The sequence below is a fragment of the Piliocolobus tephrosceles genome, chromosome 11 (genome assembly GCF_002776525.5).
Source record: "Piliocolobus tephrosceles isolate RC106 chromosome 11, ASM277652v3, whole genome shotgun sequence".
NCBI lineage: Eukaryota > Metazoa > Chordata > Mammalia > Primates > Cercopithecidae > Piliocolobus > Piliocolobus tephrosceles.
The window spans coordinates 77020446-77036228 of record NC_045444.1 but is presented as its reverse complement, the minus strand read 5'-3'; the positions used below and the strand labels follow the sequence as shown (position 1 = coordinate 77036228).

The 15783-nt window shown below is 40.3% G+C and overlaps 1 protein-coding gene across 4 annotated transcripts in view; it reads left to right on the top strand.

The window, feature by feature from the left end:
• The window catches only part of STAT1 (signal transducer and activator of transcription 1), a 44466-nt gene extending 30356 nt beyond the window's left edge, over positions 1–14110 (top strand). For all 4 annotated transcript variants that reach the window (XM_023217693.2, XM_023217702.1, XM_023217711.1 and 1 more), the window contains 8 exons: positions 515–650; positions 2358–2407; positions 3158–3252; positions 4019–4164; positions 6615–6800; positions 7733–7808; positions 8689–8791; positions 12543–14110. In XM_023217693.2, coding sequence (XP_023073461.1) covers positions 515–650; positions 2358–2407; positions 3158–3252; positions 4019–4164; positions 6615–6800; positions 7733–7808; positions 8689–8791; positions 12543–12557 — 807 coding nt within the window. In that variant the 3' untranslated portion in view covers positions 12558–14110. The remainder of the gene's footprint in view (positions 1–514; positions 651–2357; positions 2408–3157; positions 3253–4018; positions 4165–6614; positions 6801–7732; positions 7809–8688; positions 8792–12542) is intronic.
• Positions 14111–15783: the final 1673 nt, after the last annotated feature.

Below are 15783 nucleotides of genomic sequence, written 5' to 3'. Positions count from 1 at the left end.
GTATTTTCTCCATAAGGCACCTCCCAGCAGTCACGTGCTTAGGAACAGTAGACCACATTGTGGCTTTATGCTTGGGCACCATTTTAAACAGTGATCACCAACAGCAGTCACAAAATGCAAAAACATGGCACTAAATAGGCTTCAAAAAAGACACGTTTTTCTTATGAGAACTGAAACAGGAAGCGAGTGTCATTTTGTTTGGCTTCAGTTGGAAACATAAGTGTTAAGAGACTCGAATTCTTTGCTGCTGTGTGCATGGGTGTGTCTTCAGATGACCCCAGAGACGCCATGTGCTTAGATTTTGGAGTTACAAGTAAATTTTAGTGAGTAAACAAGTTCACAAATGTGCATCTGTAAATAATGAAAATTGACTGTATTTCTCTTCCCCTACTGTGAAAGCACCTGTGTGTCATATAAACTAGAATTGAACTTTGGGATGGACATATGTTTTAGTGCCACACTTGTGACTGGAGTCTCTGTAGTAACCCTTAGATTTTGGGTGTTTCCTCTCTAGAATCTGTCCTTCTTCCTGAATCCACCATGTGCACGTTGGGCTCAGCTTTCAGAAGTGCTGAGTTGGCAGTTTTCCTCTGTCACCAAAAGAGGTCTCAACGTGGACCAGCTGAACATGTTGGGAGAGAAGCTTCTTGGTATATGCATATTAACTTGTTACGTTTATAAAAATGGAAATTCATAAAAATACCTCTCTAATTGCTTTTTCCCTTCTGCTATTTTGTTAAAGGTAAAAAAGTATTAAAATCTGTCAGCTTTTCAAGCTATAGTTTATTATAGCTAAGTGAGAATCATGTATCACCTTAGAAAGAAATGTGGACCTGATAATATTTAAATGAATCCTTTCCTCATTGTCTCATAATTAAGATTTCTGGGATGGATTCCCAAGGGAAAGTTTTATGAATTATGTAAAATATATTATTTGTGACTGAAATAAGTTCCTGGATGAGAAAGATGAAGGCCTATTAACCATTAATCTGGGGGAGAAGAAAGGAAGTCCCTGACATGATAAGAATAAGGTCCTGGGGCCTGCCCACTGCAGCATAAACCCAGGGCCCTTGACTCAGGTGGGCCCAGGTGGCAGGGGATGCCGTCCCCACAGGAGGGTGCCTCTTTTGATCTGCAGTTTTGCCTGATTGGGCAGAGTCTAGACAGTGGTAGATATTTCTCTGTCAGTGTTTAATGTGAGTGCATTTATTAGTCCTTCATACTAAACAAATCAAAGATCCACTGGTCTCAAGGTCTGATCTTTCGGTGAGTGGGGCTATCTGAACTGTTTCTTTAAAAATCCATGGACAGCTTGTATCCCGATTTGCTTTCTGTAGAGCAGCACTGCATTTACTCCAAACAGCAGTAGGCTCTTCCTCACCCAGTGGCTTTCAACAGTGCCTTCTCTTGGCTGTGCAGCTGTCACAGTGGTGACCTTGTGCTGTTTAATACAAGTATAAAATCCCCTTATTCCATTTCTTTATTTGGCGAGAGTTAAGAAGGATATCTTTTCTAACTGAAATGGCTTATTTGTAGTTCCCTTTGAAGACAGATAATGGGCTTACCACCTCTTCTCACCCGGGCTGCTTTAATTTGTGTAGCTGATAATCCCTGGGCTTCTTCCTCTCATTTATCTCACTTTGCTTTCGATTTGCATCAGACTCCCTGAGCCCGTGTCCTATTTGGAGGAGAACTGAGGGAAATGCATAAATAATGTCTAAAATAAACTTGTGAAGTCAAGTATCAGTTACATTGAAGATCTAGGGGTGATCCTGGGCACAGATTGAACTTTGAAAAACATTTCTAGGGTGCTTGGGAGGGGGCTCTGCTGAGCAGCAGAGGAAGGCAGTGGGAAGAGGCATTGGATAGGGAGGCTTCTCTTGGAGGCCCAGCAGAGCACCTTTGATTTAGTGCAAAAGGCAACGTCAGCTGATGGTCATGGAAGGAAGTGTAACATGAACAGGACATTAAAAGGACTGTCCTCTCTTTAGAGGAGAGGGAGGGAAAAGGGGGGCTGGGGAGGGAGAGAGCAGATGGTAAGGCTTTGTGATGTTTCCACTTTCCCTAAAAACTCTCATATCGTGGTGCCCAGGAATCTGCCATCCATTCCTTCCTGCCGTTAAACTCAAACCAACATACACATATTTTACACCATTTAAATTCCACCCTTTTTTAGCACGTATTATAATTGCTCAGTTAATTTGGCATTAAGGTATCCAAAAATGTCAACTGTGTACATAAAATCTTTGTTGGGTGTTTGGCTCTTTTCCTTGAGAGCACATACAGGAGCCATCCATCCAACCAAAGCTTTAGAATCAGTTTCTGTTTGCTGAAAAATCTGGTTTTTATTTGTTTAGGTCCTAACGCCAGCCCCGACGGTCTCATTCCGTGGACGAGGTTTTGTAAGGTGAAGACTGTGGGTTTTATGCTCTCTGAGTCCTTTTTGCTCTCGGTCGAGGTTCTCATATTTCTTGCTGTGACAGTTACTTCACTGTTTGCTTATTTTGGCCTGTTCTTCTCTGGCCAAGGAGCCCCCCCGGGCAAGTTGTTTACTTTTCTTCAGTGCAGGAGGTTGGTCTCCAAGCAGGAGTCTGACAGGAAGCACCTGCCTGAGTGATAACATTCTTTCATATCTGAAATGAGGCTTCTGTTCACTCACACTGGACCCCTGCCCAGCAGTATTTTAGCCATTTCTTGTGAAATGTATGTTCTGGGCTGGGTGGCGCAGCCTGACCAGCCAGACGAGTTTAATGGCCTGCTCGAGCAGAGGGGCCCACTCTGGGGAACATTTAGAATCTGCTGGGGTCACCAGACAGTGTGGACCAGCTTGCACTGCTGGATTTTGCTAGCATAGGGCAGCTTGTGTTTCCGTGATTCACGCCGGAGGTCACCCCCGGGCTGGCTTGCTACTGTTTGGAAAGGGAAGCAGAGCCTGGCCCAGGGAAATGGAGAGCTCTGGAGAGCTCCTGGTCTGAATGCTGATAACAGCAGGGAGGGAACTTGATATTCCCTGCCAAGGGAGGAATCCCATTGCTGTGCTGAATGGGATAGTTGCATCTTTGGCACCTGGGGAGTCTTTACAAATGATGGTGGGAGGGACCATGGTAAGTCCTGTTTTAGATTTTTGTTCATAATGTGTGCATTTGTATACTTTCAGGAAAATATAAATGATAAAAATTTTCCCTTCTGGCTTTGGATTGAAAGCATCCTGGAACTCATTAAAAAACACCTGCTTCCTCTCTGGAATGATGGGTAAGGGCCACTGCTAGATGTATTTTGAAACATATTTTTAGTGCTGTGAGGTTGAGACAAGGCCCGAGTCCAGCTTCAGTATTTGACTAGGCGTGTGTGAATCTCACGGAGGTGCGCATTTCCAGGCTGTCCCTTCAGGGTTTCAGGAGAGTAGAACTTCATAACATTAACCTTACACTTTCTTAGTACATATATATGTCTTGGCAAAGCTAAATTGAAAACAACAACTCTGAGTACCATTCATGCATTCATTCACTCAACAAAAATTTTTTGAGCACCTACTATGTGGCCCCTAGGAAGGAAGAAAAACCCTTTTAACTGGGTAAATCATTTCTATCTTGGCTTATTGCAGGGATCCGCTGATATTTCAACAAAAGTTTTAACTTGATCAGACGGGCTAGAATATGAAAATATATTGCCTAGGTCTTCCTCTCCAGTAAAAAAGATGTGTAAATTCAGACATTCTCGTGGCCTTTAGAATAATCAAGGAACAATAAAAGGCTCAATCCCACACATGTTTGTTGAGCATCTGTAACATCCTACTGACAACATGTTCATACTTCTTTTTTAAAAAAAAACCTTACTATATACATGTTGAAGTGAAATGCTTCCTTAAGTGACAACTCAATAGATTTTAAAATAGTCTACGTTTTTTACCGTAGGTTCTTTTCTCACATTCCAGCCATTTTCTTGGTTTGTAGGTTAGCATGAAAATGGAAATCATGATTGAACTAAAAGCCCCTCCGTCCGTCTCTTTGATAACCAGGTGCATCATGGGCTTCATCAGCAAGGAGCGAGAGCGCGCCCTGTTGAAGGACCAGCAGCCGGGGACCTTCCTGCTGCGATTCAGTGAGAGCTCCCGGGAAGGGGCCATCACATTCACATGGGTGGAGCGGTCCCAGAACGGAGGCGGTGAGTGGGAGTTTGAGCACACAGTCCCACCGTTCCACGTGTGTGAAGTTCCTCTTCATCGCCGCCAGTCAGCTCATACAGATAGTGTGTTTGGGACGTGAAATTGCAGATCTTATACTTACCCCAAATGAGCACCCCGTTAGGATTTAATAAACCACCACAAATATCTGTGCTTCACTCTCTGGAACATATTGTGGAAATGATGGTTTTGAAAAGACAAGGTCAGTTCCTTCCTTTGCATCAGGTTCATTATCTGCAGATCAAGGATATGAGTCAATATAATCTGCAACCCATTCTTGGAAGGAATCACATTTCCCACAGGAGTAAGCGTCCAGATTCTCTTAGGGTCATCCCAGAGTAGAGTGTGCAGATAGGACAGGCTTCAGGAGAAGACTTCATACACATCATTAGCCAGGGAGTTGATGCAGGGCCTGTTGGGACGAGTGGCAGCCTCTACCTTGCCTTCAAACAGAGCAGCTGCAAATTTATCTTTATCATATATTGGGTTTCTATCTAATCAAATGAGTCCATGGCTAAAAGACTCCAGAAACCTTGGTGTTATGAAGCATGTTTCTGAGAGTGAAGCTCAACAGCATAAATGAAAAAATCATAAAGACCAACTGATGACTTTTCACTGTTGTTTAGAGTTTGGTCTATTTGAAGGGCAGGAGGAAAAACTGATTTGTTTCAGTAATTTTGTTGTTGTTGTTGTTGTTGTTGTTGTTGTTGTTGTTGTTGAGACAGTCTTGCTTTGTCGCCCAGGCTGGAGTGCAGTGGCCGGATCTCAGCTTACTGCAAGCTCCACCTCCCAGGTTTATGCCATTCTCCTGCCTCAGCCTCCCAAGTAGCTGGGACTACAGGCGCCCGCCACCTCGCCCAGCTAGGTTTTTGTATTTTTTTTAGTAGAGATGGGGTTTCACCGTGTTAGCCAGGATGGTCTCGATCTCCTGACCTCGTGATCCGCCCGTCTTGGCATCCCAAAGTGCTGGGATTACAGGCTTGAGCCACCGCGCCTGGCCTGTTTCAGTAATTTTTATACTTTCAGTGGGTAGACACAAAATGGAATATTCTTCTTGTTCTATTTATTTTTCTGAAATATTCCTCTTCTCCTGTTTTTCTGGAATACTCTTTTTCTATTTGATTTTCTGCCATGCTCTTCTTGTTCTGATTGTTTTTCTGGAATACTCTTGCTCTATTTGTTTTTCTGGAATATATTCTATTTTTGTGGAATACTCTTGTTCTATTTATTTTTCTGGAATACTTTTGTTTGTTTTTCTGGAATACTCTTCTTGTTCTATTTATTTTTCTGGAATACCTTTCTTGTTCTATTTATTTTTCTGGAATATCTTCTTATATTTATTTTTCTGGAATACTTTTCTTTCTTGTTCTATTTATTTTTCTGGAATACTCTTCTTGTTCTGTTTGTTTTTCTGGAATACTCTTCTTGTTCTATTTATTTTTCTGGAATACTCTTGTTCTGTTTATTTTTCTGGAATAGTCTTCTTTCTTGTTCTATTTATTTTTCTGGAATACTCTTCTTGTTCTATTTGTTTTTCTGGAATACTCTTCTTGTTCTGTTTTTCTTCTGAGGAAAAAGCAGAGGGGCTGAGACAAGAGTCTGGCATGGGCAGTAGTTGTTGGAACCTACCCTTTTCCTCTTATCCTGTTCCCTTCCTGAACCAGCCGAGAGACAGAGCTAGCAGACCAAGCAGAGATGAAGAAAACCCTTGGCAACCAGGAAAGGTCAAGTAGGACAGTACCAGCCAGGAAGGGTTAGGATGGCAGCATAGTCTCATGTTCCACAGCAGGCTCCCCAGAGCACCTGAACCGTGGCCTCTGGAAGGTGGACACCCAAAGGGAGATTCTGTATCAGCTAGGAAGAAGGATCTGAATTTGGTGTGGGAATAAGAATGGGAGTAAATTAAACCATGGTTTATTACATTAAGGGTTACAGGGAAATGTAGCAAATAGGATCTTTTTTTAATTTCAAAGTGTTTTCTATATATCATCATTTATTTTAATACAAAATTAGATTTTTCAATATGAAAAGAAAAACAGAAAGTGAGTTTATCTTTAGTAATTTAAATTTATATGGCTTAAGCCAAGATGACCCATTGAGTAGTGAGTTATTTATGTGCCCATGGGCAGCACATCGTTGAAGATGCAGGCTTTTAAAGGTTTTTAGTAAATCTTTTTTGCCCAGATTTATAAATCTAAGCAAATAGTGGCAAATAGAATGTTATTGAGAATAATACCTCCCTTTATTTTCCCTGAGACAGTATTGTAATTTATTTAGAAATAAAGCAGTCTACTATACGTGTTGTAATGCTTAGATTGGGATTAGTTCTTATGAGGTTCACTCAAATCCATCAACTCTGCAGTGTTTTATTTCTCTTCCTTTTTCATTTTGGGATATTCTATGGGATTCACTTAGCTTTTTTCCTTTTTAGAACCTTACTTCCATGCGGTTGAACCCTACACGAAGAAAGAACTTTCTGCTGTTACTTTCCCTGACATCATTCGCAATTACAAAGTCATGGCTGCTGAGAATATTCCTGAGAATCCCCTGAAGTATTTGTATCCAAATATTGACAAAGACCATGCCTTTGGAAAGTATTACTCCAGGCCAAAGGAAGGTAAGTGGGGCAAGCAGGTGGTAACAGTGTGACACAGTCCTTCCTGATGAGGGGGTGGTTATTCTCAAACTCCACCCATGTGGTGTTTTGCTTTTGAATTGGTAAGAGTAGGCTTTCAAAAGATGGTATAAACTCAGTGCAGGTGAAGCATAATGCATTATTTGGCCTAATACAGCTAGTAAAAAATGAATGGACAATTTCCTATTTTAGGAATGTTGGAAAAGTCCATTGCTGGTCTTATGTATTTGCTACTATCACTGTTTCCACATGAAAAGGGGTAAAGAATAAGGAACTGTGGCCAACCAGTGGAAGGCATCTTGCTCACATTAAAGTTGAGGAAACTGAGGCCTGGGAGAAGTGAAGTGGTTCATTTAGGGTGGCCCAATTACTTACTAGAGCCTATTTTTTTTAGATAATTATTAAGAGGAGGCCTCATCTGAGAACACAGGTCTCTTGCTTCTCAGTTGTCAGTGAATTGCATTTGAGAAAGTTCATATTAGACCTATTTTGTTTGGAACACACCAACAAAGCTGTTTTTCAGAATCAGAAATCTCAATATTAGGACAATTACTTTGGAATGAAGATGCCCCCAGCTTACCTTGATAGCTATGAAGATTCATTAGCCAGGCTAATGCCAATAGACTAGATAGAACTTTGCATATTTTGGGCTCCAACTTCTTGTAAGAATTCAAGTTGTGTAAAGAGAAAGCTCCTAGCTAGTGTCCTGCTGAAATCTGCCCTTTTCTTCTCATTGCCTATGCATTCCCACTAGAATTTTAGGTGACTCGGGCAGGGAGGTTATAGCCCCTTAAAGTTTTAGGATGCTAGGCTGTCTAGAAACACAGTAGAACTTTAATCCCCCCGAAAAGTTGATGTTCTATTCTGAAGTAATTTCTGTTGATGGAAAGCGTACACAATGTGTTTATTTCTAGCACCAGAGCCAATGGAACTTGATGGCCCTAAAGGAACTGGATATATCAAGACTGAATTGATTTCTGTGTCTGAAGTGTAAGTGAACACAGAAGAGTGACATGTTTACAAACCTCAAGCCAGCCTTGCTCCTGGCTGGGGCCTGTTGAAGATGCTTGTATTTTACTTTTCCATTGTAATTGCTATTCGCCATCACAACTGAACTTGTTGAGATCCCCGTGTTACTGCATATCAGCATTTTACTACCTTAAAAAAAAAAAAAAAGCCAAAAACAAAATTTGTATTTAAGGTACATAAATTTTCCCAAAACTGATACCCTTTGAAAAAGTATAAATAAAATGAGCAAAAATTGATCAGAGTGGGAAAGTAGTTCTTTTCAATCTAGAAAAGGCCAAAGTAATGATTGAGATACATTGTCTCCACTTGCTTTGATTTTGTTGTTTCATTTTATAAAAGGTAGAAAAAATTTTGGAAATGTCATTGTCAGTTATTTGGCCTGCAGCACTGTCTTGGGGTGAATGGATGTAGCCTTCATGTAAAAACACTGTGTGGAGCAGCTTTATCTGCATTCAAACCTCCAGGTAGGGATGAGGGACTCCCCAGACATTTCTCTGGTGCTTTTCTGTCCAGGGTAAGCCTCGAGGCATTGTCATCTCAGGGTAGTGCACCGCACACGCTCACACCTAGGCTTACCCAGGCAGAAGCGGCGCAGATTCCAGTCTGGCTATTGCTCATCACATCCCTGGAGTGTGAAACATTTCCCAAGGGGCTGGGCTGGGGACATGAGCCTCCCATGAGCTGTACTTTTGCAAATGTATTTTACAAGTGTATGCACTTACCGAAAATAAAAATACAACGTGATAATTCAATTACAGACAAAAGATAAAGTGTGTAAGTATGCACTAGTGCTTTCATCACTCAGATGTTGACATTGCTCTTTCCTTTTTCCCCATTTTAGTCACCCTTCTAGACTTCAGACCACAGACAACCTGCTCCCCATGTCTCCCGAGGAGTTTGACGAGGTGTCTCGGATAGTGGGCTCTGTAGAATTCGACAGTATGGTGAGTACCACGGCTGGCCTGTGTGAAGCTGTCAGTAAGTGTGTGTGCTCAGAGGCAGGGAGGGCACCATGGCAGATCCTGGGCCTGTCTGCAGGAGGGAGCCCTGGCAGAGCCAAGGAGGGTGCAGTGCTCAGATGAGCCATGACAGGTTGGAGCTGCTAGATTTAAACCACCTACATCATCAGCAGGATTTTTATTCCTGGCATTCAGCACCTTCCAAAAAACAAGTGACGTTTCTAATATTCAGGTTTCCTCCTCTCCCCTTTAAAGTTGCCATGTAGAAATTTCATATATTGTGGAACTAAGATTTCTTTGATAAGCAAATGTTTTTCTTCAGTATGCGATTTCATCACTGTGTCTAGGGGAGGGAGTGTTGTTTTTAGAAAGGGAGAGACTAATGCTTGGTAGTTACAATAATTAGAGAGAATTATACTTTAGCAGCAATGAGATTACTTCGTCTGCCTTATATTTGAGAGCTAATTTGTACAACTAGCTCCTGGGGCTGTGAAGAACTTGCCAAGAGTAGAAAGTTCAAGGAGTGAAATAGTTAATGAGATTCGTGATAGAAATGGGAACATGATTGTCCACAAAAGAGAGCATCTTCCTTTGCGGGGGGATGTTTTTTATTATATCAACTAGTATTGTTTGCCTTTCAGCCTAAAATCCTTCCTTTTAAAGATTTGGCTTGCTTGGCTGGATTTTTGCTGATGCTATTTAATTTTAAGCTCTTTTCCACATGGAGCTGTTCCAGCTCATTTTTTAAAATTTATTTAATGCTTCCAAAAAATATCCTGAGTTATTACTGGCCTTTCTTCCTTACTGTATACCTGGTGCCTGGCAAAAAGTAGGTGCTTAACAAAGAGAGGAAGGCAGGGAGGGGAAAGGTGAGCGAGAATGAGAGGGCGTCACTCTTTAGATATTTGGAGAATGCATTGATAAGGCCTCAGTAAGATCTGCCTGGATTCAAGTTTCTCATGTGCAGTTTTTTGACTTTTCCCCTCACCTTAAGCACGGGCTACAATCATTAGAGATTGTACTTTCTTACACCTTTCTGATTGTTGTTGATGAAATAGCCATTCAGAAAAACACGTAGCTATTGTGGCAGCGAAATAGTTTCATTCCTATTGGCAAGTGTAAAATGAACCTTTTCTGTGTGTAAGAAGGATCCTGCTAGAATGTAGCTCCCAACACTGCTATAAAGGTATAAAGGGCTTTATAGGCCTGGCACAAAAGTGGAATACATATAAAGCCCTATTCAGAAAATATGTTATATCACAGGAACCGTAAAATGGGGGGATTTTTTACACCTCCTTTGTTGTTCCTGAGCAAATTACATCACCACCACCACCACCATTGATAGATGACATTAAGCACTTACCGTATACCATGTACTTCACAGGTAGTAACTCATTCAGTCCTCACAGCCACCTTTGAGTTAGGTATTATTATTTTTCCTACTTTGACAGATGTGGGAACAGAACCTCTCCTCCCCACACAGCCCCTTTTATGTAACTTGACTAAGATCAAGCAGTTAGTAAATGGTAGAAAGAATATTTGAAGGTACCTAGTGAGTCTCTAGTGCATGCTTTTGTCCAGTATCCTGGGAAGCCTCCCACAAAAAGCTAATCTTTGCCCCATTCAAAACATGTACGCTGAAGAAACTGTTTGTACAGGATTGGGTTTATTCTGTTATTAAAACAAAGGCATCATGGCCTTTGGGTGAGAGGCCTGTGTGTGTTTGGGAAGTGGCTATCAGCATTCCGTCTCTGTCATCACCATTATTGAGAAAATAGATGGATTGGTTCCCTCTCTGCAGTCCTGTGGAGCAGTTGGACTGCTCTCTGTTTTCTCAGGATGATACTGTGAGAGCAATTTAAATATGCTAAGCACATGTCAGGAAGCAGTTTTGTGGTCCTGTTTGTGGGCTATGGCCCACCGTAGCCATTCCATTCCATTTCAGATGATTTCATTTATTTCATTTGTAGAATAAAATAAATCCATTTCACACACACGCACACACACACCCTCTACACACCACTAAAGTCTCCCATTAAACCCACAGAAGATTTAAAAGAGCTAAAAGGGCTATAATTTTTTAAAAAATAAAATAAAATAAAGAGTTCATAATTTAGGCACGGCACTGGTTAGACAGAAGTTGAATCAGTTTCTAAACTGGGTTGACTCCACAATGGTTTGCTGGCCTGCCCCTTGGCCATGACTTCCATCCAGCATCTACTCTTATAATCAGGGTGTATACTCTGAAACAGAAGCAGCTCTCCCCAAGCTGGCTGTCTTCTGCCAAGTCTGGAGGTTGCAGCCTGGTGCAGCCTCAGGAGCAGTAGGACCATAGGCTCCTGAGGAAATTGTCCAGGAGAGCCAGAGCACCAGTGTTTTCTGCAGTATGACTTAGGTATTTGTTTAGTCTGGATTTCCTATGTAATCAGTGTTTTCCTCTGGGACTATAATAGAACCAGTCTACTCTCCAAGAGGCCTTTAGCCAAAGCTCATAATGATAGGACTAGCTATTAATTGTCTACTGCTTTCTGTCTACCATATTGAACATTTTCCATATACCATCTAATTTAACAAGCCTATCTGCTAGGTACTATTAATCCCCCTTTGACAGATGAAGACTTTGAGATTTAGAGAGGTTAAGTCACTTGCCCTGGTCACACAGTGACAGGATCTGAATCCAGGCTTCCTCTCTTCCTCTATCTATCTATCTCCCCCTCCCTCCCTCTCTTTACCCCTGTAGTCCACCTTATTAAGCACACATTTGAAACATGAGCCGGACTGAAACATAGGGGCAACACTTTCACTGTCTTTCAATCCAAAATGATTTTCCTAAGAGCCCACTATGTACCATACACTATTGAGCACTTGGGATTAAAAAAAGTTCTCCAGAGGCTTTCCAGTCTAGTGCCATGTGTCTCAGTCTTGGTGCTGCTGGTATTTGGGGCTGCAGAATTATTTGTGGGGGATTGGCAGGAGGGCTTTCCTGTGCTTCATAGGAGGTTCAGCAGCACCTCTGGCTTCTACCAAATAGATAGCAGTAAGCACATGCACCCTCACAGCCAGATGGGACAATCAGAAATGTCTTCAGACATTGCCAGGGGACAGAATCATCCTCAATTGAAAGCATCTGGTCTAAGGGGAAACACCAGTGTGGAAGTCAGACAGGAAGTCACTGGCAGGCTAGTATCCTTTGGATGAACAATTTACTTACTATAAGTTGTCCTGGTCAAGGCAGCTGGGCAGAAGGCACTGGTGGGGAGGGTGAAGGGGTTCGTAGTAATTCTGCTTCTTTAGCCTGTACCTGAAACACAGTCACTGATTTTACCCACTGAGTGACCTTTAGAGGAAATGTATCATTTCCCTCTCCTTCCTCACTCCCTCTGGCATATGGCTCAGCATTTCCACACCCTTGTTTCACATGAGCAGATTTGACACGTTGCTCTGTCCCCAGACTTGCATAACAGCAAAAAGCTTTATGCAGTCTGGATGGATTCACAAAATTAAGCCAGTGGGCAACAGAGTAATAATCCAGCAGCTTAGGTGATATAAAAGGTCTTGATTAGCCCAGAATAATAGATAGTACATGCTGAAGGCCCTCTCATTCCGTGGTATTTATTTGCCATTGCAAGGATCTTCCTACTACTTCATTCTAGAATAGACAAGCAATGTTTAATGTATGAATCTGCATTTCACAAGATCGGTGTAATAAACTTAACCACATTTTGTCTTTTTACAGATGAATGCAGTATAGAACATGAATTTTTTTCATCTTCTCTGGCGACAGTTTTCCTTCTCATCTGTGATTCCCTCCTGCTACTCTGTTCCTTCACATCCTGTGTTTCTAGGGAAATGAAAGAAAGGCTCGCAAATTTGCTGCAACCTGTTGAGCAAGTGAATTTTTCTCTAACTCAGAAACATCAGTTACTCTGAAGGGCATCATGCATCTTACTGAAGGTAAAATTGAAAGGCATACTCTGAAGAGTGGGTTTCACAAGTGAAAAACATCCAGATACACCCAAAGTATCAGGACAAGAATGAGGGTCCTTTGGGAAGAGAAGCTGAGCAACATCTAGCAAATGTTTTGCATAAAGTCAGTGCCCAACTGTTATAGGTTGTTGGATAAATCAATGGTTATTTAGGGAATTGCTTGACGCAGGAACGGTAAATTTCTGTGGGAGAATTCTTACGTGTTCTCTTTGCTTTAAGTGTGACTGGCAGTTTTCCATTGGTTTAACCTGTGAAATAGTTCAAAGCCAAGTTTATATACAATTATATCAGTTCTCTTTCAAAGGTAGCCATCATGCATCTGGTAGGGGGAAAATGTTGTGTATTTTATTACATCTTTCACATTGGCTATTTAAAGACAAAGACAAATTCTGTCTCTTGAGAGAATATTAGCTTTACTGTTGTTATGGCTTAATGACACTGGCTAGTATCAATTGAAGGATGTACATTTCCAAATTCACAAGTTGTGTTTGATATCCAAAGCTGAATACATTCTGCTTTCATCTTGGTCACATACAATTATTTTTACAGTTCTACCAAGGGAGTTAGGCTATTCACAACCACTCATTCAAAAGTTGAAATTAATCATAAATGTAGATAAACTCAGAAATTTAATTCATGTTTCTTAAATGGGCTGCTTTGTCTTTTTTGTAATTAGGGTGGTGTTTAGTCTATTAGCCACAAAATTGGGAAAGGAGTAGAAAAAGTAGTAACTGACAACTTGAATCATTAACCAGAGATAATATGAGAATAAGATCATTTCAAAACTCATTTCCTATGTAACTGCATTGAGAACTGCATGTATTTCGCTGATATATGTGTTTTTCTGACAATTACATTTGTGAATGGTTCCATTATCTTTCCTGTGCTTTTTCCAGACACTTTTTTGAATGGATGTTTTGTGAAGTATACTGTATTTTTTACCTTTTTCCTTCCTAATCACTGACACAAAAGGTAGATTAAGAGATGGGTTTGACAAGGTTCTTCCCTTTCACATACTGCTGTCTATGTGGCTGTAGCTTGTTTTTCCACTGTTGCTACCACAACTATATTATCGTGCAAATGCTGTATTTTTCTTTGGTGGAGATAAAGTTTTCTTGAGTTTCGTTTTAAAATTAAAGCTAAAGTATCTGTATTGCATTAAATATAATATGCACACAGTGCTTTCCGTGGCACTGCACACAATCTGAGACCTCCTCTCTCAGTTTTCATATAGATGGTGAGAACCTAAGTTTCAGTTGCCTTTTACAATTGAAATGACTAAAAAACAAAGAAGACAACATTAAAACAGTATTGTTTATAATTGCTGAGGTTTAGCTGTCAGTTCTTTTTGCCCTTTGGGAAGTTGGCATGGTTTCATTTTACTGCACTAGCCAAGAGACTTTACTTTTAAGAGGTATTAAAATTCTAAAATTCTGTTAATCTCTTATTAATAGTAATTAATATAAATATCCTTAAAATTACTGACATTATGAATTAGTTTGATGCTTTTCTCATGTACCTCAATCCTTATTTTAAAATAAGATTAATAACACTCTTTTCCTAAATGTTGTCCTTACCTGCCCTACGCATACTCAGAATTGCTATGGCAGATTAAGATATGTCAGTGGAAGAGGTCAGAAGAGTAATATTATTGGAAAGAGCTGTAATAGGTGCCATAAAAAGCAAACAAACAAAAGTACTTTGGTTCTTTGCGACCACAGCTGTCTCCAAATATACAAATGATTCAGCACTTATTTTAAAATGAATCTGGGTATTGCTAATACCCCCAAATTAGCAGTTTTTAATTTTAAAATACATGAGAAATGGGACTTTGTCTTGTCTCCAAAGCAGTCATCTAAAATCTACACCCCCATGATTAGATGAGTTATTACTGAGAAGTTATTGTACCCACACAAAAAGCTGCCGTTTTTTCCCAAAGATGTCAAAAGCTAGAAAGCCAGGGCTTCTCAAAGTAAACTACACTGTGTACTGGGGAAAAAAAAGGGTAAGAAGAGGCATAATCACCAAGTTAGACATAGTCTGGCAAATTGTATTTAGCTATTATCATGGAATAGTGTTATTCCCTGATAATGCTGGCATCATAACCAGAATGATTATTCTCATCTCCATATCTGTCGTTATTTACAAAGGAAATACAAAGGTTATTTATAGTAAACACTGAGAGTGGTCTCTCTCCAAGGAGTAAAGTAAATATGCCCTGGCTAACTAGTATAAGTTTGTATTCTTACCTAATTAACCCTTATAAGAAATCATTGAGTAGATCCTAACTTAAGGGATATTTGTGTGTTTGAATATTTCTCGTGTGGTGTTTGTAAGTTTGAAAAGTGTTTTATAAGCATAGAGCTTATGTGTGCTACTGAGGACAAATGTCTAATTTTAAAGGAAAGAGAGTTTTCTGAGATGGCATGAAATGAGTGAAATCTATTTATTGCCTGAAAGCTGAAGTGGAATATGAAGGCAAATCTTTCTGAACAGAGCAGTCCTGTCACTGACTAACCCAGGGAAAGGACAGGAAAAAGCTAGAAAGTGTTTTGAAAATTATTCTACTTACCTTTTGAATTGGGACATTAACAAAGTAAAGACCATTTATGTGAGTGGCTTCCTTTGGTTAGTTACGATTCATTCATTCATTAATTTATCAAATTTATATAGAGCACCTGCCATGAGCCAGGCATTATACTAGATGTTTGGGAAACACTGGTAAACAAAAGCAAAGATCTCTGCTTTTATGGAACTGAAGATGTTCTGAGACACCGGATCGTACATTCTAGTGCAATCACCTTATTAAAACAAGGTTTTATGATACAAACAGCCAGAAGCTACAAATAATGTAAATGTTATATTTAAAAAATACAATTTCAAAGAAATGACATTTAAACCAGTTTTAGGAAAGCTGAGGAGAAACAATATTGTTTTTAGAGCTTTTTGAGATGAGCTTCTCTCTCTCTTAAATGATAATCCTCAGCTTC